Consider the following 25,626-nt stretch of genomic DNA (forward strand, 5'->3'; position numbering starts at 1 on the left):
CGAGGTGCCTTCCAGCCCTAATGTCTATGAAATCTATGAAGGGTCAGTGGAGAATTCCTTTGACAGGAAAACTCCCTGCTGAAGACCTGGTGACTGGACCAACAATTCCTCTTGACTAGCATAGGAGCCTGCCACTGTAGGATCAGGGAATCACAATGAGTTCAGATAGAGCTGAATCAAGAAGCATTTTTTTTCACTATAAATGCTTGTTTTCAATATAAATCAGGCTAGACTTCCCTACCTGGTCAGGATTGCACTCATCAAGCAGAGGTGGGTTCCTCACTTCCTACTTCTCTGCAGAGCTTTGTCACAACTTGTGCAAGCAGGCAGAAGGGACTAGGTGAGAAGAGACAGAGCCTCACGCTTCAGCTACTGTTCTTCCCTACTCCCAGGGCAAACTGTCAACAGTTTCAGGTTGGCCTAGGAATTACCACACTGAATTTATCCTGAAGAGGTCTGTTCTGTGTAGCCAACAGGAAGGTCTAGTCTATGAAATGTAAAGTTGATACAGTACTGCCCAACAAAAGGACATCAACATGCCCCATGTTTATAGCGCCTGAAACGACAGGGTTATGAACTAAGGAATCTGCCTCCTGATCTATAATCTGAAATTAGACCAGGAACCATATTCTCATAAAGCACTGAACTGACAAGTAACAGCCGCCATGTCACCTCCTTTCCCAGAGTCATTTTAAAAAAGCCAAAGCAAAGAATCTAAGTACAAAGGTTTTGTTTTTTTATTGACACTGTAAGAAACATTTTTTTTTCTTTGTTACAAAAGAGCTAAGTGGTTCTGAAAGCAGAAGTACAGTTTGTATGTACACAGTGCTACAGACCCTTCAGATTGATCTAAGGCTTGGGAAACATCAGATCATAACTGCAGGTTTATCAAATGATGACCACTAAGGCCTATTACATCCGAACACTATCCCTACTGTACGTAAATGTATTTACACATTTAAAAAAGGATTACAAGCTTTATAAAAATCTAAAAAAAAAAGGTGAAAAAAAATGAACACTTTTTTATCTTACACATCTGCAGGGTTGACACCAGTAACTTTTCAATAAAGGACATTCCATCAATTCAAGGACAATAACACATGAATACCAGAGGTTTACAAGACATTTCAAACTATATTAACAGTGGTATGTGCTATCAGCTGAATGGTAAGCACAGCCTTATAGCTAAAATTTGGCAATATTTCTTGGTCCCTCTCTTTTATAGGATCAACACAAAATAAGGCACATACATTGCAAGAATATAAAACACTGTTGTTTAATAGGACGAGCCATACTGTAACACATGTGGGTGAGCTAACTGTCCATCTCATTGAAAGAAAGGGATAAAGCAAAAAAGAAAGAAGAAAGCCTTCATGTAATGCAAGTACCATTTTGGGACCTTCTCTAAAGAGAGAAAAAAAATCCTCGTAAGCGGCTGGAACATCCTAGTCCATAGTGTTTCCCGTCAAACCCATTCTGGAATTCAACTGAGCTACCCATACAAATACCTTTCATACAGCTGACTGTACCTAATGGATATGATTAAAAACACAGAAAGATATGGGTGGGACTTCCATTTAGTGAAAAGAAAAACACTTTTGAAAACACGCAGGTCTCATGGATGCTGACAATGAGAGCAATTTGTTTCAAGGGACAAAAAAATGGTGGGATTTGAAGAAACCACAAAAACTATGTTAAAGAACTCAAGGATGTTTAGAATTCCAGTGCAAGTCTTAATGTCAGCAGTTGCCATTAAAACTGTATTGGGACTCAAGCAACTAGCCTCCATGGCAAGTAATACTGAGTGGTGTGGCAATAAAGACTGAAAGAATCCTTGATGTATAAGCAACTTAGTTATTTCTGTGGAAATGGGTTTTTTTTCTTTTTGTTTTATTTTTTAACTTTTGGATGTGGCACAGTTTTAAGACTGGCATGGGAATTCTACAGCCATTTCTTATGTCTGCATCTCAAAAATGGTGAAAAACTGGAGAAAGCACAGAGACAAGCCACTAATATGAGAGGGCTAGTGGAAATGCCATACAGCAGGAGACTTGAAGAGCTTAATATGTTTATTTCATCACAAACAAAGAAAAAAGGGTGACTTTGACTTGTGAGAATACAGGCCATGAAAGAACATTTTAAACAAGTGAGAAAGACACAGCATGAAGCAGTGGCTGGGAGCTGAAATTAGACTGCGTCAAATTAGAAATTAGATACACCTTCTTAGCAGTGGGGGTGATTAGTTATTAGATGTCTTCAAACAAGGAATTTGATGTCTTCGAACAATGGGGGGAAAATGCTTTTTTGGAAGACACACATTAGTCAAATACAATTTATTGGTACAGGACTGACTGGATGAAATGTAGTATCATGTAAAAGACAGGGGGCCAGACTAAATGATCTAACAGTCTCTTTCCCCCGTTCCCCCCCACACCAAACTGTATAAAGCTCTGAACTCCTTTTCCAATTTGATTTATAACATGACCTAATTAGTAACTTCCTAGCTCATAGCTTAACATTCAAAGAAAAATTAAACAAGAGTTTTTATAGACTGGCTCTCTGGTGATAGACTCCCTGAAAATCTACCCCCATATCTAGTCAAACTGTTTAATAAAGGTCAACATATACATAGCTTAGAAATCATTAGTAGATGTTTTAATAAACAATCAACTGTTTGTATTTAGTCAAACAGGTTTCTTAAAGTCATCGGTAATATCAGCTGATGATGAGTGCATAGCCATCCATAACACATAACCCTATGTCTTTCACAGGCTTATAGCCAGTATCATGTATGGACCTTTAATGCAGGTCACCCATTGCATTAAACTGCTCCCCACCCCCTCACCTCCCAAGGGCAGGAAAAAGGCCTCTCACTGTACCCTGTAAGTCACTCATGGGAATGATGAGGGCAGTATGATCTAGACTGTAGCCCTCCTCCCCCCCACACCAAAAATGCTTTGCTGTCAATGTTCCCTTTCCAAAGAACTATTCTGTCACTGTGTCACACCTGCTGTGGGATCACCAAAGGCACTGGCAGGCTCAAATTATGGAACTATAACTCCTGAGCCAATATCTAAGATGGCATCTGGAGATGCAACTTTGCTGTTACAGAGAAAATAGCCCTAAAAGAACTGGCCACACTGAGCTTGTTCACACTGGGTGGTATCTACTATCTAAAGGCTATCCAGGGATACTAGTCTGAGAATGAAGGGTATTTTCGGGCAGCAGAAAGTAGAAGCAGCAAGTTGAGTTACACTAGGCCTCCACTGCAGGGAAAAAAAAACAAACACTGTTGCTTTTAACCTTTGGGCAACTTGTGCAGCCTGCTCCCCCTGACACTGATCCCCAGTGAAGGCTAGGAAGCTGGAGATGGCTCACACTGGGATTGTAGGTGATGCAATGTGGATTACATGGTAAAGCAGGGCAGGGAGGAGGCAGGAGACAGGGAATAAATCAGTGAATCAAACCACTGAGTGCTTATTACAGAGGTGAAGAAAGCCAAGGAAGGTGGGATCTGGACCATGAAGAATGTAGGCTATTGATGAAAGGTCTGGTTCCTCCTGGAGTATTACAATTTCTTGTTTTGGGGATCACCAAGTCAAAAACTGATCTTAAGAATGAAAATTTAGTAGAATACAGCAGCCGGGTGCTGTAAGAAGGCTACACTGTCCCAGCACTGGCTCTTGTTATGTTGCCCAATGATTTGGGGAGCAACCTCACTACATGGGTCTGGATGAGCTTCTGTTCCCACAATCTCCTAGGCTACTAGGCTCCAAAGCAACTGGGTTTTGATTGTACTCTGTTTACAGTTAAGTAACATTAGATTTTTTTTTTTTGGCCACAGAAACCATATTGCAATTCTCAGTCTGTGCTACAATTTCAAGTGTAATTGCATTCTGAAGCCTGGGTAAATGTCTGTTCCTTATGAAGTTTACTCATGCAGAGCCATATGCAGCATTTAAGTTTCACTTACACAGTCAAAACATGGACTGCATCACACATATGTGGGACATAAGATCTGTGGATTTGCTGACCAGGGGTGAAATTATGCCCTCATTCCAAGAGTTCAGGGCTTAAATCTGTACCCACTGGAGTTTTGATAGTGGGAGCAAGAAGAAATCCCATTACAACATGTTCTTATGAGAACTAGACACAAATTCTGCACTCATTTACACCTCTAAATTTGGATCAACTCCAATGAACTTTATGGAGTCCGTCCAGATTTGTGTTGGTATAACTGACAGCAGAATCTGGCTCAATGAATGGACTTAAAAGGTGAGTGGGTGATAACTCCTCTTGCTTTTTTCTAGCTATAAATAAAACTTTTCACTGGAACAGATTTTTCTTTATTTCCTTCCCGCTTTTAATGATAAAAACCACAGTTAATTAGAAATGGCTGAGAGACGCTTGTGATCAGTACAGTTCCTGCAGCCATAGCATATTAGTTCATTCTGAGTGCAGGGATCTTTTCTTCATGGATCAACATGACAGTAGAGTTACTTTTTTTTGAAGATGTAACCATCAATGGCAGTATATTTCCTGAAATATGCTGTACCAGTGTAGCCAGGCCATGTGTATGTTAGTCCACGGAAATTAGAAATAATTAGGAAAAAGCAATTGTTTTGTGCTTGTGGATTCATTTGTAAAACCTCTAGGTAAGAACTGCTTGAACTGGATTAAAGAAAACTCAGTCCACTGTTTTGGTTCCAAGGGGACATGGTGGAGCTGTTAAGATGTCCTGCCATAGATCTAGAGGTATAGGTTCAGTTCTCACTCCAGACTCATCACAAAACTTGGCTGCAGTTAAGCCATCTGTAACTGGGTACCTTATACTTTGGGCAGGAGATTTCAACGTAGCTGAACATGATGCTATGGGCACTTCCTTGTGTACTATGGCCAGACATTAATGTTTCTTCGGCCACACTAGCCAAATGGACAGCACAGTTTAGAGTGGATCTTTAGGCCAAATGAACTAACAGCCTGATCATTCTCTCATTAAAACAATGGTAAATCTGATTTCATAGGCTATTTAAATATGAAAATCAATGCATTATTTGATCGATGGGTTAAAAGTAGGCAAATAAACATTCACTTTTGCTTTCTTGTCATTTTAAAATGCACCTCCCTCAAAAAAATGATATCAAAATGACACAAACAAGTGGCCAGGAGTTTTTAGCCCCCTTAAAGTAGTTTTTAAGAGACATAGTAGTTCCTGTATTATAGTTGGCAATGCATGGCCTGCCTGTGAGGGACTCCCTGGGTATGACTCTCTTGTTTCCCCAGTACTCCCTGATGTCAAGCACACCCAGCTTACCTGCTCCCACTCCACACTGGCCAAACCCAGAAATAAGGCAATGAAGCAGAACCTGTCACCTCTGTGAAGCCCACTGGAAACAGAGTGCTTGACAATGGCTCCACAAGGCATCCTTAGGCTTCACTCACTCATTTCCAGGTGCAGGTCAGGCAAGTGGGGAGTGTTCGTCACCAATGCCCCTGAGACTGCCAGAGAAGAGATACAGATGTACCCTACAGGTGCATGCATAAATATGCACAAACACATTAAAAAACAACAATCCCTCATATATTTGTTTGGGACAAAAATATGTGAAGTTCTTCAGTTCTTATTTGCATGGGCATCAGGCTTCTATTGTCAACTGCTATAAAAACATAGCCTGGGAGTATCACAAGCAGTTCTGTTTGTAAACCTGTTGTCTATTTGTCAGGAATTCACAGCTGATTTCTTTACTCACTTACTATCTTCTTTATATTGTGCCTGGTTATTTTGTGCCTCCATGTTTTAAAAAAGAAATAAAAACATTGGCAGCAATTTTAAGAGACTGTGTTTCTTCTTTGTAACAGAACATTGCAAAATCATTTAATTAGACTTTCCTTTAAAAAAGCCAAACCAAACAAAAAACCCCCCCATGCACGTCACGTTTACATTGTTTTACGATAAAAAAGCCAAAAAAAGAACAAAAGAAAGCATACAGACATTCAAAAGAGAGAGAGAAAGACAGAGAGAGAGAGAAAGAGAGAGAGGAGTGGATGTAACAATACTGATTGAAAACTGAAATGGAAGACAGTTTCTCCCTAGAACACTTTAGGGTTTTCAAAGTCCTTATTCCATAAAAGGAATATACTTGAAACACATCCCATTTAGGTGAGATGAGATTGCTAAAATACATACACAACTAAAAAATATGAGTCACTTTGTTTTAATCTGTTATCTCCTAAGTGTTTTTTTTTTTCCATGTCTATTGCATAACAGCAAGAAACTTGCTTTCTTCTGCAAGTGAGGTCAACAAAGAACTCATGTCCCCAATAGCCATGTTGGTTGTGCTTATGGGCATAGCTGGGAATGTAAGAGACGCTCTGGGAGTGGTGAGGCGGGAGGAATTGCGTGAGAGATTCTGAATGATACTTGGACTCAGGGCTCCTGAAATTAAGCTGGCATGGTCCCCATCATCTATGATAGCATCAAAATCAATCTGCACCCCTTCTAGGCTGCTGCTGTCAATGCTGTCAACAGTGCTTGTCACTTGGTTAGCCCCTGGGGAAAGAAGCTCAGATGAGTTTGCAGTACCAGTCCCCTGCAGCAGGCAGTTAGCTTCCAAAATGGAGAAAGAACCTGTTTTCATATCTTGCTGACTAAAGCCCATGGTTTGGTCATATAACTGACCAGAGTAATTCTGCATGTTAGAGCAGAACTGTTGTGATTGACTTTGCATCTCCATCTTAATGCCATTTACCCTGTATATCTGGTTTGCATCACTTACATGTCCTTGCTGTTGTGGCAGGGTGTTTCTCAACATGTTTTGTCGTCTGGTGCCACCATAGCTGGCACATGGCTGACAACCCTTTGTCACCAACAAACCTGACTGCTGGTTACCAAGGTTGTGAGACATTGGAGGACAATTCTGTGGCCCTTGATATAGGCTGATTTGTGAGGTAGGACTAACCTGACCTAATATCATTTGACCAGACTGACTGACTCCCTGGTAATGAATGCCTTCGCCTCCTGGCTGATTTTGCAAGTATTCCTGTTCTATCATATTCTTGCTCTGCATCCCATTAGCCATGCTCATGGATTGCTCGCCTGTCACCAGAGGGTGACCAAAATTTTGCTGGCTTCCATTCACTGCCAAGTTATTGTTCCTCAACTTCTGCCCTTGAGCCACCATGCTGCAAGAATTGTCCATTGTCCCAGAAATTATTGATTGCCTGTTGATGCTTTCACCATACAGCCTATTGGACTGCATGTTGAAAAAACTACCACTGTTGTTACTAATCATCATATTCTGCTGTAAACTGTATAGGCTGTTGCTTTCTGTAGCACTCTGATAACCATTTTGTTGGGCCATGCCATTTCTCTCCAGATTCTGCTGCTGGACCATCATATTATTATATAGTCCAAAGGCTCGATTTTGCTGGACTGCAGAACGCTGACCACACTTTAGTTTTGAAGGAGACAAGTCAGAACTTCCTGAGCTTACTTCATTCCATTGAATTGGCAGGTCACTTTTGTTTGCTTCGGAGCTGGTCTGTTGACTGTTTGGTGGAGGGGCCTGCTCAAAACTGTTGCTCCCGATCACTGAGTTGTGATGCACTTTGTTGCTATCCAGGGCACTGTTTGACAAGTGATCATATATGCCCTGGTTCTGGGAATTCAAATACTGAACCACATCATCTGGCAGAAGATCCTCATCATTTAGACTACCGTCTGCTTCCATGGTAGCAGCCTCCAGAGCAACGTTCTCACTGATACTTGGAGGACAAGGGGAGCTGAAGTTACGGAACAGGCCACCATCAGAGCGGGTATAGTTCTGTAGAATAAAGTTGCGCTTTTCCATGGATGGAGGCAACGCAGGAGAATTAAAGCTATTTAGACTGTTGAAACGCTGGACTCTAGGAAGCGATAGGTTGTCAGAGACCATTCTAACAGGATCACTGGCTCTCCTTGTCCCATTTCCTAGTACATCATGAGACAGAAAATGCCTCCTGCTATAACTGTTTGCCCCGCCATCACTACATCTTCGAGGAATGTTTACTGGAGGCAGAGGAGATACTCCAGACTCCCTGCAGTCACCCAACAGTGCCATCCTTGTTTTGAGGCTCATCCTCTCCATGTTAGGTAGTGGGGTTGGTGGGGGTCCACCAGTAGCTGCTGCATATTTAGCTTTCAGCCTGTATTGCTGGGCTGGTGTGAGGCTGAGAAGACTTGGAAGGTCATCACACTGGCTTGCTTCGCTGGAGCGCCTGGAGGCATCAGTTGAAATGGGGTCATAGGAATCAGCAACGCTCATGTTCTGAGGCCTTCCCTCAGCCTGGGAAGCATCGCTGGATCTGCGACTAGAAAAGCAAGGTGAAATACCAGAGGACCTACGGCTGCTCAAGTAGGCTGAACTGATTGTGCTAGTGTTGCTGTCCCTCCTGTTCAACATATTTAACACTGTGATGTCCGTATTTGAAAGTTCATTTCTGTTGGGTAGAATAGTCATGGATCCCCCTACACTGCAGCTGCTGCTTGACTGGGTACCTGGAAGTAAAAATCACAGAGGAACAAACAAGAGGTTAATAAAGAATCACAGAAAAGCAGGCCTGGAAAATACCTCCAGAGGTCCTCTAGTCCAAGCCCCCAACCTGAGGCAGGATCATTCCTATCCAAACTCTCTTACATAAATCCACTGTCTACTCAGTCAAGCCTGATACAACCACAAAATATAATGCCACAGGTAAAGCAGGGGAACTGTGATGGTAGAGGTGTAGGAAGAATTACTGTAAGACGTGCTTATAGTCTGAAGCAAGTAAAATGCTTTAAAAAATGTCCTTATGATCCTAGGAAACCAAAATAATTTTCTTAATTAAATGGAACAGGGCTAAATATGCACAAAAAATCTTAGGTCAGATCTGCAGTTATTGTCAATTGGCATTGTCCCTTTGCCTTTGATGGAGCTACCCTCATTACCACTACCAAAGGGCACAATTAGTTCATCTTCTTATGAAACCTCTATAGCTTTCTGAAGTAGACAGATAAGTGAACCAGCATCCATAATCTAAACCCAAATGGCAGGTTATTCAAATGAGATATTATTTGGGCAAATATTTAAGAATTCTTGAAATATTTGCATATTATTGAAAACAACTGGAAAATATCTTTCACAGTTTCCTTCTTTAAATAACATAGCATTATCAGCACCATTACTTTTACACAGTTGCTTTTCTTGAATGCACTGCATAAATCACATACATATAAAATGTCACAAAATGTCTCAGGTTGATAGTGGTAATCCAATGATACATAATAGGCTACACAACAGTGCTGAGAGCAGATAAGTTGGCCATGGGAACGAACCCATCTCTTACAAAAAGTGCTATGGAATCTTTAGGTCCAACATGGCCTCCATATAACTCAAATACTAAGCTGTACGTGCATTTTTTCCAGAGTGCCACCTTCATATACCATTATTTGTGCATGTGCAATTAAATATGTTGAAACCCCTTTAAAAATGTGGTCTATAATGTTGACAAACAAGCAAGTAGGATCTGAGGTTTCAAAGTTCATTTGAAAGAATCCAACAAAAAAAAAAATCTATGGTACCTAATTCATCTGCCTTGGATGGGTGCAGAGTTATAATGACATTGGGAATTTACTTTATGGCTTCAATCATAATAATCAGACCACTATTCTTCAGGAATATAAAATATGAGTATAAAATCATCTCCCCCAGTGTAGTAAAATTTAAGTTTAAAGGGGAAAAATATGCATATCTATTGATGACTTTAGGGGCTGGCCTGGAAGCTCCTAGGTAAATTAAACAGTTATTGGCCATACTGTTCTTGTGTAAGGATAGCAAAAACAAGCCTTAAACTGACTACTTTAAAGAATGAAAATAAGGTTATTTCAATTATGTATATCTCACCATTTCCTATGAGAGGTGGCAAGGTTGGGGCTTTGGAAGGTGGAATGGGGTTCAGTCGTGGAAGCATCCCGTTAACTTGTTTCAACCTTTCTAATTTGACTTGCTCCATCCATTTGGTCCCTGTCATATTCCTTCTGGCCTGTAAGCCAAGTGCTGTGGTTGCTGTGGAAATGGTAGAGTCCATGATTGGGGTTTCATCAATGACACTGAGGTCTCCTACACTACCTCCACTTGTCAAATTAAGCTCGATCCCATTGTTGGAATAGTTGCTGATGGGGGACTGTTCGCTGCTGCATGTAGACTGACCACCAGGGCTTGGCTGAGATGTCTATTTAAGTGAAATAAGAAAGAAATGTTAATTAGGAGTAGGCAATGAATGCTAGCAAAGTTCTTTCAGTGTATCAGGAACACAAGCCTGACTCAATATGGAGCCAAAGGAAATAAAAACAAAAGAACAGAACTGCTTAGTTTAAATGGATGACAAGGATCTTTCCTTAAAAGACTCTGTTACATGACAGCTTGACCTTTAAGCATAACTGGAAGCCATTGTGAACCTCAGTGATAAAATTCATCTTTAATATTTAATAACAGAGAATGTTACATCTATATAGTGCTGATATTGGCTTGAAAGGTCTCAGATCACTACATTCAACTGAAAATATTGGAGAAAAAATAGGTAGTCTTATGTCTATCAGCATTGAATAGTGCTGGATTAAAAAAAAATTGTACAGCAGAAAGATTTGATAATTTTCAGGGAGTGCGTATTCACTGTTACATCATTTTCAGGATGTAAACAGTGACCATTACTACCATGGTGGTAACAAGTTATAATATAAAAGACTGCAGCATAATATCAGCTTTTACATTAGCTCCCTTACAATAATTTTTTTTTAACAATAAGTACAGAGGACTTCAGTTTTCTATCCTATCTCCATATAATAGGTGCTGTCGTTTTGTAAATAAAGAAGGAAGCTTCACCCTTCATACAGGAGCATAGGACCCTATGAATGCAGAGCAAACAGAACTGCATGATTTGGCTGGGAGCAGGCAATGTTGTTACAATGGTGTTAGATGAATATAAAGTTAGAATAAAATAATTTATTGGTTGAATACAAGTTTTCCTACATTAATGTGAAAATCATACCATTTGTGTGCTCTTAGCACAATCAAACTAATAGGGGTGTGCGAAGCAGGCCCCATTCGATTCGGATTCTGATTTGGCCCAAATCAGGGAAAGTGATTTGATTTGTTGATTTGGATCACTGTCCCTGATTCGCTCTGGCCGAATCCAAATCTGAAGGTTTGATGCTGATTCGGAGAATAGACACAGCTTTAAAAGTTTTTTCTACATACCTCGAGGTACTAGCACGGCTTGTGAATGCTGCAATGCTGGGTCACGTGGAGAGTCCCGCAGGAGTGCGGGGAGCCCCTCCACATGCTCAGTGGCAAACCCGGAAATGGACTGGAAGTACTTGTGGTCCACTGCTGGGTCCACTGGGGTGCACTCTGGGGTCTCCCCCCATGCCTCAGCTCAGTGATCAGCCATGGGAGGGGCCCTAAGTGCCCCCCCCAGATCCAGGAGGTGCCAATCGCCGAGCCGGGGAGTTGAGGGGGCCACTGCGTGCGCTCCCTGGCAAATTGGGAAGTGAACCGGAAGAGCTTCTGGTCCATTTCCAGGTCTGCTGCTGAGTGTGCTGATGACACCCCCCCCTCCCCGCATTCCTCTGCAACGCTTTATCTGTCCCAGCATCGCAGTGTTCACAAGCTGCCTGCTACCTATAGGTATGTAGAAAAAACATTTAAAGCTGTGTCCGAATCTCCCCAAATCTCTCTGAATCAATTTGGAGGGCTCTGATTCGATTTGGAGAGATTAAAGGGTCCCCTGAGTTGATTCAGATTCAGAGATCTGGCCACTGAATCGGGCCGAATCTCCACCAAATCGAATCAGAGACTAAAGCTTCACAAAGCCCTACAAACTAATCATTCCAGTTTAGATTCAGTGGGAAGACATGTATCTACTTCTCTTTATGCAAGATTTCCCGTGTTTGGCTTGCAGAATCTGATAAGATCTCAGTCCAGCATGGAAATATACCAGGATGTAGACTTGCCATACATTCGTATTACTTTTTAAAATAAAAAAGACAAACACTCACAAAAAATTATTTTGTTGTGTTAGTTTTCTGATTCCTATAAAATAGAGGGTCTTTGATGTAATCATGAAGGTCTCTCCTGAAAATGAGACAACTCTTCGTATGACAGATCGGTAGGTGGGTAGATATATAAGTAGGTTGGTAGAGAAAATAACAACTTTGTTCCAGGATGTACCATTTAGTTATTAGAATTACAGATCTGTATAACATGCAAAATCATTTTGCTCTCAAGAACAGTCTCATAAGCAGGTATCAATTTTACTCTCTGGCATTTTCTGTTGGCATGTGATCTTTATGCAGCTATCAATGACACCTCTGAATTTTAACAAAAAAACTGAATAAAGGTATTAGACTTGTGTGAGTTGTGGCTTAGCATGGCTCTGAGGAGCACTCAGGTGCCATAACAATGTTATCATTTCTAACATGAATTATGATAGACTTTAGGAACAGGGTGAATTTCCAAATCTCGGTCACTGCAGATTTGGTAAGAGCAATAAAGAATACCCTGTTTGAGGGGCAGTGAATCTGCACCTATTGTACAACAGTTCCATGCCAGATAGATAAAGGATGTTAACAGTCATGAGTTTGTTCTTGTAGCTATGCAAGTTGATCACAGTGGCTGAAGCACAAAATGGAGAAAATGATTATGGAAATGGCATAATGAGAGTATCTATAGATAGATACATTTATGTATACATACGCTATATATCGAAAAGACAGATAAAAATATATTTGAATGTATTTTCCCAATGTGATCCAGTTTTTCACATGACAAATGTTGCAAAATGCTCACTGCACATCATACTCAGAAATGCGTGGGCTGGAATGACTAGATGGCAGGCAAAAGGGCAAATAAAAAGAAGGAAAAAAATGCAATGAGAAAACTGCAAAAAAATTTAAATTCCCTCACCTTATTACCCACTGTCCTTAGGAAGTTAGAACAAGACATTTAAGAGCATTAGACAGAAGAGACATTGGATTAGTAGAAAAGCAGCAGGTATGTCTGGAGTCACATAGCAATGAACACCAAGAAATAAGGGCAACTAAATGACACCATACTATTAAATACCCTTCAAGAAATTAAGGGTTTTAAGATTAGTTCCTGAAAGCTATGTTCATGTTAGTATCTCTTACTCACTAAACTAGTCTCATTAACACCAATAGATTATTCCTGTAAACAAAGGAAACAGGAATGGCTTCTGCTCATAGGCTTCAACATCAACAAGACTGTCTTGTGAATCATGAGTGTCTCTCTTATTTAAATGAGTAGGAGATGGAGCTACTCTGAGAATTAATCCTGTGAGCAAAGCCTAAATGATTGTGAGCTTTTGTTTGTTTGTTTTGATTTCCCATTGCCTGGGTCTGAAGAGCTTATGAAGCCAGATGTGTTAGAGAATGGGGTAACATTTTTTTTAGCTAGTTCTAGCCCTATGTTGAGAGCAGGTACACTAGAGAAGAGTAGTTGGAAAGAGTATTCCATTATTTAACAGAGATCTTCAAAACATGGAAACACACCTTAAGATAAAGTTACAAGGCAAAGAAAACACTCTAGCCCTCATCTCTCTTCAAAGTTACTAACCCCTTTGGCTTAAATGAGTAAAAAAGGAAAAAAAACCCTGGGAAAACAAACTTAATTCAATTTAAGCCCATTTTATATTAAGGTAATTTAACTTTAAAATAACATCCGCGCCTTGCGGCTTCTGTACAGAAATTGCTTTAACTTGTTTGAGTTTCAGAACTGCCAACTTCAAGCATTCACAAATCATGAGTCAGGCCCTCCAAAATCTTGAGATTTGGAAACATAATAAATTTTGGATTCTTTTTATTTGTTTTCTGGGGGTTTTGTTTGAACCTTCAGGGCCTTTCTCCAGCAAATGAGATAGTTGGAAGCTTACTTTTCAATGAACGCTGAAATTTCCTTTAAATAAGCTAACTCCAAGACATGGAGATTTAAGAAAAACAAATCTTGTGAGAGATTCCAGTATCACACTTAGTTTAGATTGCATTAGCTACATGTAATCTTTTTAAGCATTATCATTTAAAAATATTGTAACATGAACATTTTTCTTTGGCAAAAAAAGTCTGCTCTTGAGTTTACATGCTGAAGTATTTAATAAAAGAATTATTAACTGATTGGGACAGTACAGAGGCAGAAAGAAAACAGCACAGCTTTGTGCATACCATTGGTTTCTCTGACTTGACAGCTTTCACTTGGAGGCATTCTTCACGCTTTGAGGTAGTGTTGCTGAGGTCCTTTTGCTCACCAATTGCACCCTGAGTCTGCTGGCCTGGTGATCTGGACTGTGAATGGCTGCCTGGGTCTCTGGGCGGTGGAGGCCTTGGATGGATATCTCCACGCTGTTTTTTGGTGACATGAGCCTCAGGGCCATGCACAGTCTTCACATGTTTCCGGAGAGAACTGGGGTCTGTATAGCGTTTTGTGCAGCCTGGTATCTTGCAAACATACGGTTTCTGTAGAAGAAGGTGGAAAGAAATGCAGAAAGTGGGTCTGTTGCCATGTCAGATTTCTAATAATTCTGTTGAGCACTAAGTGCGACAATCATAACCTTTTAGACTGGATGTATTGGCAAAATTCTGGCATTGGGAACCTGTCTGTGTTAATCAGACCTGGTGAAATCCATTCATTTCCCTTGATTTGAAAGATATCACTGTGCATGTTATTGCTATGCATGTGAAGAAGAACAAAGGGGCAAATCCTTAGGTGGAGTGAAGTGTCAGATCTATGCTAAAGGCATAGAGCGATGATAATATTGGTTGGTAAGTTCTTTCAGATTTCCCATATTGAACCTGGCCACTGGTTAATCTGTCTTTGAGTAAGAGGCGTAACAAGAAGAGTTTGCCCAGGGGGCAATTATTTGGGCTCAAGGGCTACATAGGTAGTTCTGATGAGTTGTCATGGGCCAGGTCAGCATCACTCCAGCACCTTGCAGCAACCACTGAAACTCCCTATGTGGGATGGGCCCATGGGTGGGGAGTGGTATTCAGAAGCAACATAGGTGGGTGAGCCTGGGATCAAGGAGTGAGGTTGTGGTGTGTTTCCTGCCCTGTAGAGGGCATGTGCATGTGTGTGTATGGGGGCTACCTAGGCATTAGGTCCCAGGAGTCAGTCTGGGATGATGGGAAAGAGGAGGGGGCAGGGAGCACATACAGCAGAGCTTGCCTGCCCAATGTGGTCCACGGCTGCCACTGGGGTACTCTGCATAGGGCTGAGCCCCAGCCACTACCACCTGGCACAGCCCACACCTTCCTCCAGCCCATGTCCCTTGGCCCAGCCTTGGCCAGCATGCACAGCTTCTGGTGGGGCTGCTCCCAGCATGGCTGCAGCCTTTTGGGTGCTGCTCTACTCCTCGCCTCCTCCTGCTCCTGCTCCAGGCTGAAAAGAAACTTCAGCCAGGCAGCTCCTGCCCCAGCGCACAGGGCTTCAGCTTCAGCTCCTGGCTGCTTTCCACACACCTGGCACAGGCAGCCCAGTGGGTGGAAGGTGGCCAGGAACTGGAGCTGAACCCCTGTGCACTAGGGCAGGAGCCGCCTGGCTGAAGCTTCCTCCTGGCCCGGAGCGCCGTGACAAGAGCAGGAGGAGGAGCTGCTGCTGGAGGCAAGAGAAGCAGAGAACCGCCCAGGCAGCTGCAGCTGCACCAGGAGCAGCTCTGGTAGAAACGGGGCAATCAAATCAATTGGCAGACCGGATCTGGCCCACGAGCTGTATTTTGCCCGCCCCTGCTCTAGCCCCAGCTCCTGCCCCATGCCAGGCGCAGGGAGGGGGCCAGAGCTGCTGCTGCCACTGCTGCCTGGTTGGGGCTGAAGCCAGTGGGTGCTCCATGCCCCAGGCCAAAGCTAGAGCCAGAGCCACTACACAGAGTAAGTGGTGATTCTGTGGGGAAAGTTGCCAGTAGTATACCAGGCACCAGGAGACGGCAGTGACAGGAGGAGACAGGTGGCAGGGTAGCAGGCCCTGGGGGAGAGCAAGTAGTCTGGGAGTGGAAGGGGGGAAGACTGTTTTCAGCCTGCTGCTGCTTTCTCCACCACAGTGGTGGGTGGAGGGAGGAATTTAAGACAACTCTTCAATGATTAGATTCTATACTTGGAAAACAACACATTTATAGTTTTCCACGTATATAATCTAATTACTAGGGGGTCACCTTAAATTCATGGTCTTGGATTTGGGTGAGTGGTTTTCCAGCATGACTACCAAAAAGGGGATTTCAGGCAGAACTTTGAAAATATGCAGCTGAGAATTCTCTCTGACCATAAGCAAACTAGGAAAGGCTAGAGGTCTGAGTCGCCTCTAATGAGGTTTTCAGTCATAGACATTTAAATTCACCTGGATGAAACTGAATTTCTCTTTGCATTTCATATAAATGAGAAGCATAAAAAACCAGTTGCATTTAAAGTTGCTTATCTCATCTGTCTATCCATCCCAAACAGTGTTATCTCTGGTAAGTACTAAATATAACCCAGTGTAAGGTGGAGAGGACTCTGTGATAGTCTATTCATGTTGTGTCTTCTATAATATTAAAATAACATTATAGGGGATGTAAATCTGTGTAGCCTTGCTGGAGTCAACAGACACACATCAGTTTATACCAGCTGAGAACCTGGACTTCACTTCACTGTGAAACACATTTCTGGTGGGGTTGTTTGTTTGCTTTTGTTACTGTACCCATCACCAATATGATGAACTGATGTACAACAAATGCTAACTCCATGCAGTGTTTCACTGTTGAATGTGAAATCTAGATCTTAAATAGGGAAGTGCATCAATCAAAGTCACCTTTCATGAGGCTTTGCTTATGCCACACAAATCAACTTGGAACGGACAATTTGTTTGAGCTGAAGTATGAGCCAGCCTGAAACTCGGCTCAGGTAGTGGATAGGTTTGGTAAATGACCACCCTGCTTTTGGTAAAAATCTTCAAAATCAATCCATTATCATGAACCAACAAGTCTGGCAGGTTCTGACAGCAGAGACCACATACTTCAGGGGAAAGCCTGAATTCAGAGGTGTGCAGTGTTTTCTGCATGACTTGTAACGCAAAGATGCAAGACAGAGTGAAATTCTCTCAGCTGTGCTGACTTCTTGTGACAGGTCTGGTGGTGGGCTACCACAGAAAAGCTGAGCTTCTTGTAGAAATGGAGGGATATGGGCAGAAAAAGAGGCACCAAAAGTTCCAACCCAGGCAATCAGCCACAATGCTGCTTCTCTGCGAGGCCTGAAAGGGAATGGAGCAAAAGGGAAGGACGTGGCTTAAGGAAAAATCGATTTAGACTAGAAAGAGAGAATGAAGTGATGTAGAGGGGACAGGAAGGGATATAACTCTGAACCTCTTGAGATTCCTCTACTTTTACCAACAGCAGTTGAAGAAATGTAGTTCCCATTCTGAAAGGGATGCCTTTAGCGAGATGTTGAACATTGTTAAACTCTATTCTCTGGTTGAGGCTATTCCTCAACTCCCAAGGCCAGACTCCAACTCCCTTCAGTGTCAATGCAGCAGCCAGGGAGCCAGCAGATGTCACTACAGAACAACACCACACAAACTCTCCTTGGGACCTGACTGTCCTCTCTGTCTCTGGGGCTAGGAACAGGTATTTCATTTGTCTCTCAAGGTGTACCTGTGTTTGTACCAAAATGGAAATATCCCGGCCTCGATGTATGCACACACTGCCCTTCTAATCAAAGTTTAGTGGACAGCTAAATGCACTGCCGCTTTTCTACCACTGATTCATTTATGCAATCCTGGGGTAATTGTTTGAATGTGCATTGCAGTTTCCTGGGATAAACAGATAGTACTCCTCATCTTGTGATCCTTTTTAGGAGTTATCCTAGGAAAACAGACATGGACATCTGAATGACTTCCCTTTGTCCTGGGATAAAGTGATTTATCATGGGACAAATGCAATGTCAGTTTGTAGCCTGGAAGTGAGAAAAATTATCACTGGATTTCAACTAATCTTTCACAACTTAATGTGCAGTAGTTCCATTAGGTCCTCTCTCTTATTTTTGATAAAATGATCAGAAGCCATTAGATGACCAAGATGTAGAAGGTGTACTCCTTCCTAGTATATATGTCTAAAGAATTGGGCCACATTGAACTGGCAACAGAAGAAACACTAGAACAAATTGATAAACTAAGTCCTGTAAGTCACCAGGACCATGGCATTCACCCGAGATTTCTGAAGGAACTCAAAGGCAAAACTGCAGAATTGCTGGAAACAGTATATAACCAATTGTTACAAACAGCCTGTGTGCCAGAGGACTAGTGGGGTGCCAGCATAACACCCATCTTTAAAAAGGGCTCCAGAGGTGATTCTGGAAACTACAGACCAATGAGGCTCACTTCCATCGCTGGCAAGTTGCTATATCCATAATAAAGAGTAAAATTAGCAGTTGCACAGACAAATATGATCTGCTGGGGAAGTGTCAGCATGTTTTTCATAAAGGGAAATCCTGCCTCACTAATTTGATTTTTTGAAAGGATTAACAAACGCATGGGCAAGAAGGATCCAGTTACCATAATATTTGGATTTTCAGAAAGCTTTTGACAAGGTCTCTCACTAACAGCTTTTAAAAAAGATGATTTGCCATGAGATTGCAGGGAATGTTTTCTCATGGATCGAGATCTGGATAAAGCAAAGGGTAGAGCTAAATGGTCACTTTTCAGGTTGGAGGGAGGTCAGAAGTGGGGTCTTGCAGAGATCTGTGCTGGGCCTTATTTTTTTCAACATTTTTACAAATGACCTGGAAATAGGTGTGCACAGTAAAAATCTTTAAGTACACAATACTGTGTTCTGAACTAGTTGTTACAACTCAAGAAAGTTGACCTTGGAGTCATTGTAGATTGAGCTGATATTTTTGGAGAACTATGTGCAGCACTGACCAAAAAAAGCCAATAAAATGTTGGGCATCTTTAAGAAAAGAATTGAAAAGAAAATGGAGAACATCATCACGCCATTATACAAACCCATGGTGCACCCACATCTTGAATACTGTATGTAGCACTGGTCTTCACATCTCAGAAAGGATGTAGTAGAATTTTCTAATTCAGAGAAGGTACAGAGAAGAGCAAACAAAACGATCGTAGGTATGGATCAGATGCCAGACTAGGAGAGACTAGAAAGGCTAGAACTATTCCATTTGGAAAGGAGAATTATGATAGAGGTCTATAAAATCATGAAGGGTGTGTACCACATGAACAGGGAACTACTGTTAACCAAGTCCTAAAATGATAGGGGGCACTCACTGAAATTGGTAGGAGAGAGATTTAAAACAAGATAAAGTACTTTTTTAAAATGAAGCATGTGGTTAATTTGCGGAGCTCAATGCCACAGGAATTGATGGAGGAGGATACTATAGCCCTGGTCAAAATGGGATTAGACAAATTCATTGATGATAGAACATTTGGAGATGTCTTCTCAGACATCTGTAAACCGGTGATGGTGGATGCCAACAAGGGTAACGAATAGGGGATATATCATTCTAGCTGGTCTAGTTCAAAGTTCTCCCTCTATAGTGTCTACTTCTGCCACTGTTGGAGACAAGATATTGGGCTAGATGAACTACTGGCCTGACCCAGTATGGCAAATCTTATGTTTTAATGTTCTAGAAGCCTCTTTAGAGCAACACAATATTAATATGATTTATCGCTGATGAATGCAATATGCAACTGACCTGCTTCATGTTCCTGATGATTTTTTGGTTGTGTTTTACAGCAGCTTCTTTTGACACAATTATATCTCAGCATAGCTAAGGCTATCTTACAGCCTACATGTTTGCTTACCTCATTGGAGTGAGTTCTGTTTTGGTGTTTGGCCCGATCGGATGCATTAGAGAAAGCTTTGTTGCAGCCCTCGTGCTCACAAACATATGGTTTCTCTCCAGTGTGAGATCTCAAGTGGGTTTTCAAGTTTTCTAATCTGGAGTAAGCCTTTGTACAACCTTCAAACTGTGGACAACATGTAAAACTGGATTATGCTAAATGCTTGTGATTTTAGGAAAGGTAAAACAGCCCAACATAATAAAACATTCTCAAAGATTAGAAGCTTAGTAATTTTATTCAATAGATGGAAGTGTTTTCTTCATTTTTGTTAAGACAGTCCGCTGTAACTTGAAAAAAATATTTCCAGCGCAATGCAAAACCTCTGTTGTAAGAGAAAAAATAGTCTAGATAAAAAAAAACCTGAACAGATTGTTACTAACTCAGAAATCCATTAGCATTTTGGGGTTTAGCAGTATTTCTATGAACAATGAAAGCACCTCTGCCTTACTTAACACATTTTACAGAGAAATTAAATTATTTAATGGAGAGAATTTAGATTTAGAAAACTGGGCCTAATCGAATCATCATCTCACACCTTCTTGTAGTCACTGTCTTCTGTGCAAAGTACGTAAATAACTGCTACTCTGCTGATATGGTGCTGTTTTCACAAGATCAGACACAGGTGTGGAACGGCTATGTTGGGAGTCCAAGTTGGGAAGAAGCATTTTCATGACCCAGCCTGTCAAACCTGTGAAAACCAGCTGTCCAGGGTTGTGTACTCACAGTGCATTTATGAGGCTTTTCCCCCGTGTGTCTCCTCATGTGTACCACCAGCATATACTGGGCTTTGAAGGGCTTCTGCTCCCGGGAACAATCCAGCCATCGGCACACAAACTCCTTCTTCTCACCATGGATGTGGTCATTGTTTATATGCTGCAGAGGTAGAAACCATAGGATAGGTTAGCACATTAGCAACTCCCTTCTGCTGAAGACATCATACCACCACTATTAATTACTGTTACTAGTATTACCATAGAACATAGGAGCCTCTAGCATGGACGGGGACCTCACTGTGATCCAAACATAAGACAAAAAAAGAAGGCTTTTGCTCCCAAGATATTATAATCCAAGTAAATTATAGACCTAATCTAAAATAGATGAAGTGTTATGTGGTCCCTTCTATAGACATCAACAGGCTTTTGATTAGTCTTAGATATTTAATCAATCCCAATTGATTGAATTGTAATTGATTCTATATAATTGATTCTGTATAATTTTACTTAGGACTTCATTTACATAGTTCACATGGGGTGTGTCTACACAAGACACTTAATGTGCCATAGACAGTCTATGGTACATTTGCACATCATGGCAAAAACTGTGCTAATGTGCAGCAGAATTAGTCTACTGCACATTAAGCATCACAAAAAGACTGTGTGCCATTGCTACTATGTATTAGCACTGGCTACTGCTCATTTATGTAGTACCTCATATTAGAGGTACTTAACTTAATGTGTAGTAGCAACAGCACATTAATACATGTGTAGATGCACACACAAAGTACTACTTACATCCCAAAGACTTAATTTAGGTGTTATCTAACACATGATTTGCAAAATCATGCTTTCAACAAGATAGCCTCCAAAGAAAAAGGTGAAGTAAAAATGTTCAATTGATCTTCCAACAAAATATTTGTCTCACACCACATTACCGGTATTTTCGTTTTGTGCATGTATTAAATTTAGTGTATGTTTGATAGACTTCAGTTATTTAAAAAAACAAACTGGAGTTCCTTCTAATCCAGATTTCTTTGCCATGTTGTAATATGGTTTTTCCTGATTTCTCCTACAATTTCTTGAAGACTCAGACCTAAATTTGATTCTCACATGCACATGCTCAGGTCTCATTTTGGTCAGTGGGATCTTCATGAATGAATCCAAAAGCAGAATCTGTTGTATATCTTTCACTCTTTCCATTCCATAAGACCCTGGAGCCACAAAGAATTTTAAAAATGTACTTAATTCTTTCAAGTTTTTATGTACAGGGAGAGCCTAGTGAGCCAGGGCATACATATTTTAGCATTAAGTTTACTTTTAAAAAGGTGTAACTGTCAAAATTCTCAGTTTTAAAATACACACAAATGCTCACAACCAGAATTTTCAGTTACCTAAAGGAATGCATTTCAATGGCACTTAAGCTGCCTGATTCTCCTGGATTTCTTGGAAAGTACCATCAACCAGACTCTCTCAATTTTTTTGCATTTATTTTTCTGAAACAAGTCTGTTTCCCTCTTCTACCACTAGGTGGCTGCCTGTCTCAAAAAATGGAACTGTTTCAATTAAGGCACTGAGACTTTTTCCAGAGTTTAAATTTGATAGTAGTACAGATGAAATCAGCATCCGCTCCATAAGTAGCTCATAGAAAAGTCAGACATACAGAAAGTCAGTAGTTCATAGTGAAACACAAAAAAGATAATCCTGATCTTTTCAAAATCCTGAAAACAATAAAAAAAACAAATAAAATCACTTATGTTCACAATTATGCAAGGTCCCTATGGCAAACAGATGTGGGCTGCCTATAAAAGATGACTGTTCTTTTTCTGTTTTCAAAACTTTATTACCATTTCTTAAAAGTTATGATGCTGCACTGAGCATAGGCACAGAACAGATGTGCTGGACAACGTACAACATGTAATCTTTAAGAGTTTATGTTTCAAGTGCATATCTCTGTAGTCCATTCATATTACATGTGCCTGTACCAAAAGTGTGCAGATGGCCAGTGTTTTGAAACCGAATCAGAACGGTACAGGAAGGTTAATGTGTGCTCTTATTGCCTGAGAGAAAAAGAAGCAGCTGCATGAAATTCCATTATGAAAACAACTATTGGTCAGATCTTTCTGTAAATAAAATGTATCGTGAGTTGTCTGGACAAAGCTACACTGTAATGGAGGAACAAAACCAAAATTAGTGCATATCATGCAAACTGAATGTGGCCTGATTTTGAGTAAGGACCAGCACTTCATTTTGTTCTCTTTTACCTCCAAAAGCATCCTTCTCCCTGTGCTGGCCTGCACGAGTCAGGGTGCAAACTTTGCTCACTTTATACAACATGTCAAAAATGGTTTCTCAGTACGTATACCTATAATTCTCATCCATCCCTTGTCACCTCCTGGCTTTCCTCATGCACCCTCTTGCTCTTTGGACTCTCTGTCTTACGTGACCCCTTTTGCAATCCATGCTAAAGGCAGATAGCTGCAAGAATATTTGCCTGCTGAGCTATGTCATCCACCTTTAAGTCCCTTCATTGGCTCCTCCACTGAAGCTTCTTGTGATTGCCTGCAGGTCACTGCCTGATGCTGCTGCTCCCTTCATCTCTACCCCCCTACCCCTTATCATGTCACTGCTTTCCCATTCTCCCTGCTTCTCCCACAAGCACTTGCACTTTATTTCACAATACTCCTATGTGTCAAACACCTCTTGGACCTTGTCTACAAAGCTTCTCTGTTCTTTCATGAAGATCCTCCTCTTCAGGTAAAGCCTAGAAGAAACCTGATAAAGACATTTATTAAGCTGTGGCTGCATCTACATGAGATGCTGACTGCGTTGTTACTGCGCAGTCATTTAGTACTTGCATACACAAGTACTACATGACTTCACAGTAACCAGTGGTACTGCGCAGTAGTGTCCCCAAATGGCTTTTTGGTGACACTGACTGTACAGTAGCTTGCTGCTACTGAGCAGCCAGTGTCTTGTGAAGACACAGCCTGTTTGACATAGTTAAAACATGAATGGGCTGTTCAGTGACCTGAAGGAAACAGAGAAAGATGTGGAAAGGCACTGGAACCCACACTGGGCACTGGTACAGAAGGAAGAGGAGAGGGTTGGGATAGGTGAAGAGTTGTAATGAGTTAATCCTATGTAGCAAAAAACCCTAAAATGTCAAAACACAGAGAAGCACTTCACTATGATGATTCTTGGCTTTCATCACCCTGATGGTTTAATTTGGGCTAGATTCTGATATCCTTAACACATTTTTATCTTGGTCTGTGTACCACCACTTTGACAGACAGTTAGGTAGAATAAAACAAATAAAATGTCTATTAGATTTTTCTTGGACCTTTCAATTGTTATTTTGGAGTACAATATTTTAGAATTATTTTGTGGAATGTGCGTGTGTGTTTCACAGAAAAAATTGATCTTTCTGTCTAAAATGTTCAGAAATTTCTGAACTCTGACATTCAAGTTCTTTGATTCTGATAATTACCTTCGGATTTCTCATGGTGTTTTTGACTCCTTGGTCTCCATAACATGAATGATTGAATAGTTTTTAGTTTATAAAACAAAGAACACTCTGGAATAAGAGTATTATGCAAAGCAGAAGCTTTGGTGGAGTACAATAAGGATTTATGGGGTTTCAATTTATAATCTGTTTGTAACCTTATTACATCCATGAAATGTCACATTCCAGGGAGTAGATCAGAAGGATTTTTTTTCCCAGTGAAATTGAATTTTGATGTAATAGCCCTAGTTTCTTACAGGCAAAAAGACCTTTCCTTTCATTCTGTGTTTGTTAAAGACCCAATCCTGCAAGTCTTCCATTAGTAATCCTGATTAAAGCAAATGGGCCCATGAAAACCAAGAGACCACTCCTGTGTTTAAGGACAACTACATAAGGCTCCACTCAGCATCTGGCTCCATATTATCAGATGCTTTCTACCTGATAAATAAAACTCTCTTATGAATAAACATGCTACAAAATATCCCCCATTGTATACAACTGCCATTGGACATCAACCCTTGCAAGTCCACTTATAAAATGCTGTTCTCTTTCAAGCCAATTCAATGTTAATCACTAGAATTAAATAAGCTGCCATCCACCCTGGCAAAAGATTGTATATGATATTTGAGGTAAGAACAATTAATGATCAAGTTTGGTATCCCCCTTCCATAATTTCTTCTCAAGGAGAGGAATGCATAGGCATGCTGATCAGAGCGGACTACTTGGTAAGAGTTTACTCATTCAACAAAAGCCAGAGGTGTATCCCTTCATTGTGCAGGTGGCAAAGGAGACTATTGTTTGACCCTGAAGGGAAGATGTGAGTTGCAAAGGAGCACTGGAAACCGGATCTATCTGAGGCTGCAGCTTCAAACCAAGTATGATTTGGTGGAGAAAAGAGAAAAGTGTGGTGAAAACATCTAATTCTAAGTGATACACTGAATGTATCATGGTGCATATTTAACATGAAAAACAGGAACAGAAAATGCTGCTTATCAGCTATGTCGCCCCATGAATAGCATTGTGGCAAGCATCATATTTGCATTTCCACTAGATGTTTAGTTGGTTAGGTAACTTCAGTGTTGTATTAATAAAGTTTTTGATAATTCATTTTCCCACAGTGTTTAAAAGCAGTGAGTGCTAAAAGTCTCCACTACAGTGCACCATGAAACACAAACACTTAACCCTATTTATGGTGCAAATCTTTCCCCCAGCTGTTCAGACACAAGGCCCACAGGGCAGCAGAGCTACTGAAGTCCCTCTGTGTGAGACAGGCAGTAAGCGATAGGAGAAGAGCAGCCAAACAGCTTCCAACCATGACTTATTTTGCAGCTGCATGAAGGAGTGTGAGAGTCCACAAACAGCAGAGATGCAATATTCCATGGCCCAGAGTATGGAGCACACAGAGCACAGACTGTGGTCAGCAATACCAACTGGCAGAATAGTTGTGTGCTAGGGCTAGAAAAGAATTAATTGTTCCTAACCTATGGGCTATCCAAATAAAGCT

General features: G+C 41.1%; 1 protein-coding gene across 8 annotated transcripts in view; it reads right to left on the reverse strand.

Annotated features, from left to right (window-relative positions):
* Positions 1-6,247: 6,247 nt before the first annotated feature.
* Positions 6,248-25,626, reverse strand: part of GLI3 (GLI family zinc finger 3) — a 255,063-nt gene continuing 235,684 nt past the window's right edge. For all 8 annotated transcript variants that reach the window (XM_019539113.1, XM_019539080.1, XM_019539103.1 and 5 more), the window contains 5 exons: positions 20,628-20,777; positions 19,866-20,030; positions 14,252-14,542; positions 9,921-10,248; positions 6,248-8,536 (listed from right to left, as the gene is read on the reverse strand). In XM_019539113.1, the coding sequence (XP_019394658.1) occupies positions 6,255-8,536; positions 9,921-10,248; positions 14,252-14,542; positions 19,866-20,030; positions 20,628-20,777 (3,216 nt within the window). In that variant the 3' untranslated portion in view covers positions 6,248-6,254. The remainder of the gene's footprint in view (positions 8,537-9,920; positions 10,249-14,251; positions 14,543-19,865; positions 20,031-20,627; positions 20,778-25,626) is intronic.

This window comes from Crocodylus porosus, unplaced genomic scaffold, assembly GCF_001723895.1.
Source record: "Crocodylus porosus isolate Cpor-Errol unplaced genomic scaffold, CroPor_comp1, whole genome shotgun sequence".
Taxonomy (NCBI): domain Eukaryota; kingdom Metazoa; phylum Chordata; order Crocodylia; family Crocodylidae; genus Crocodylus; species Crocodylus porosus.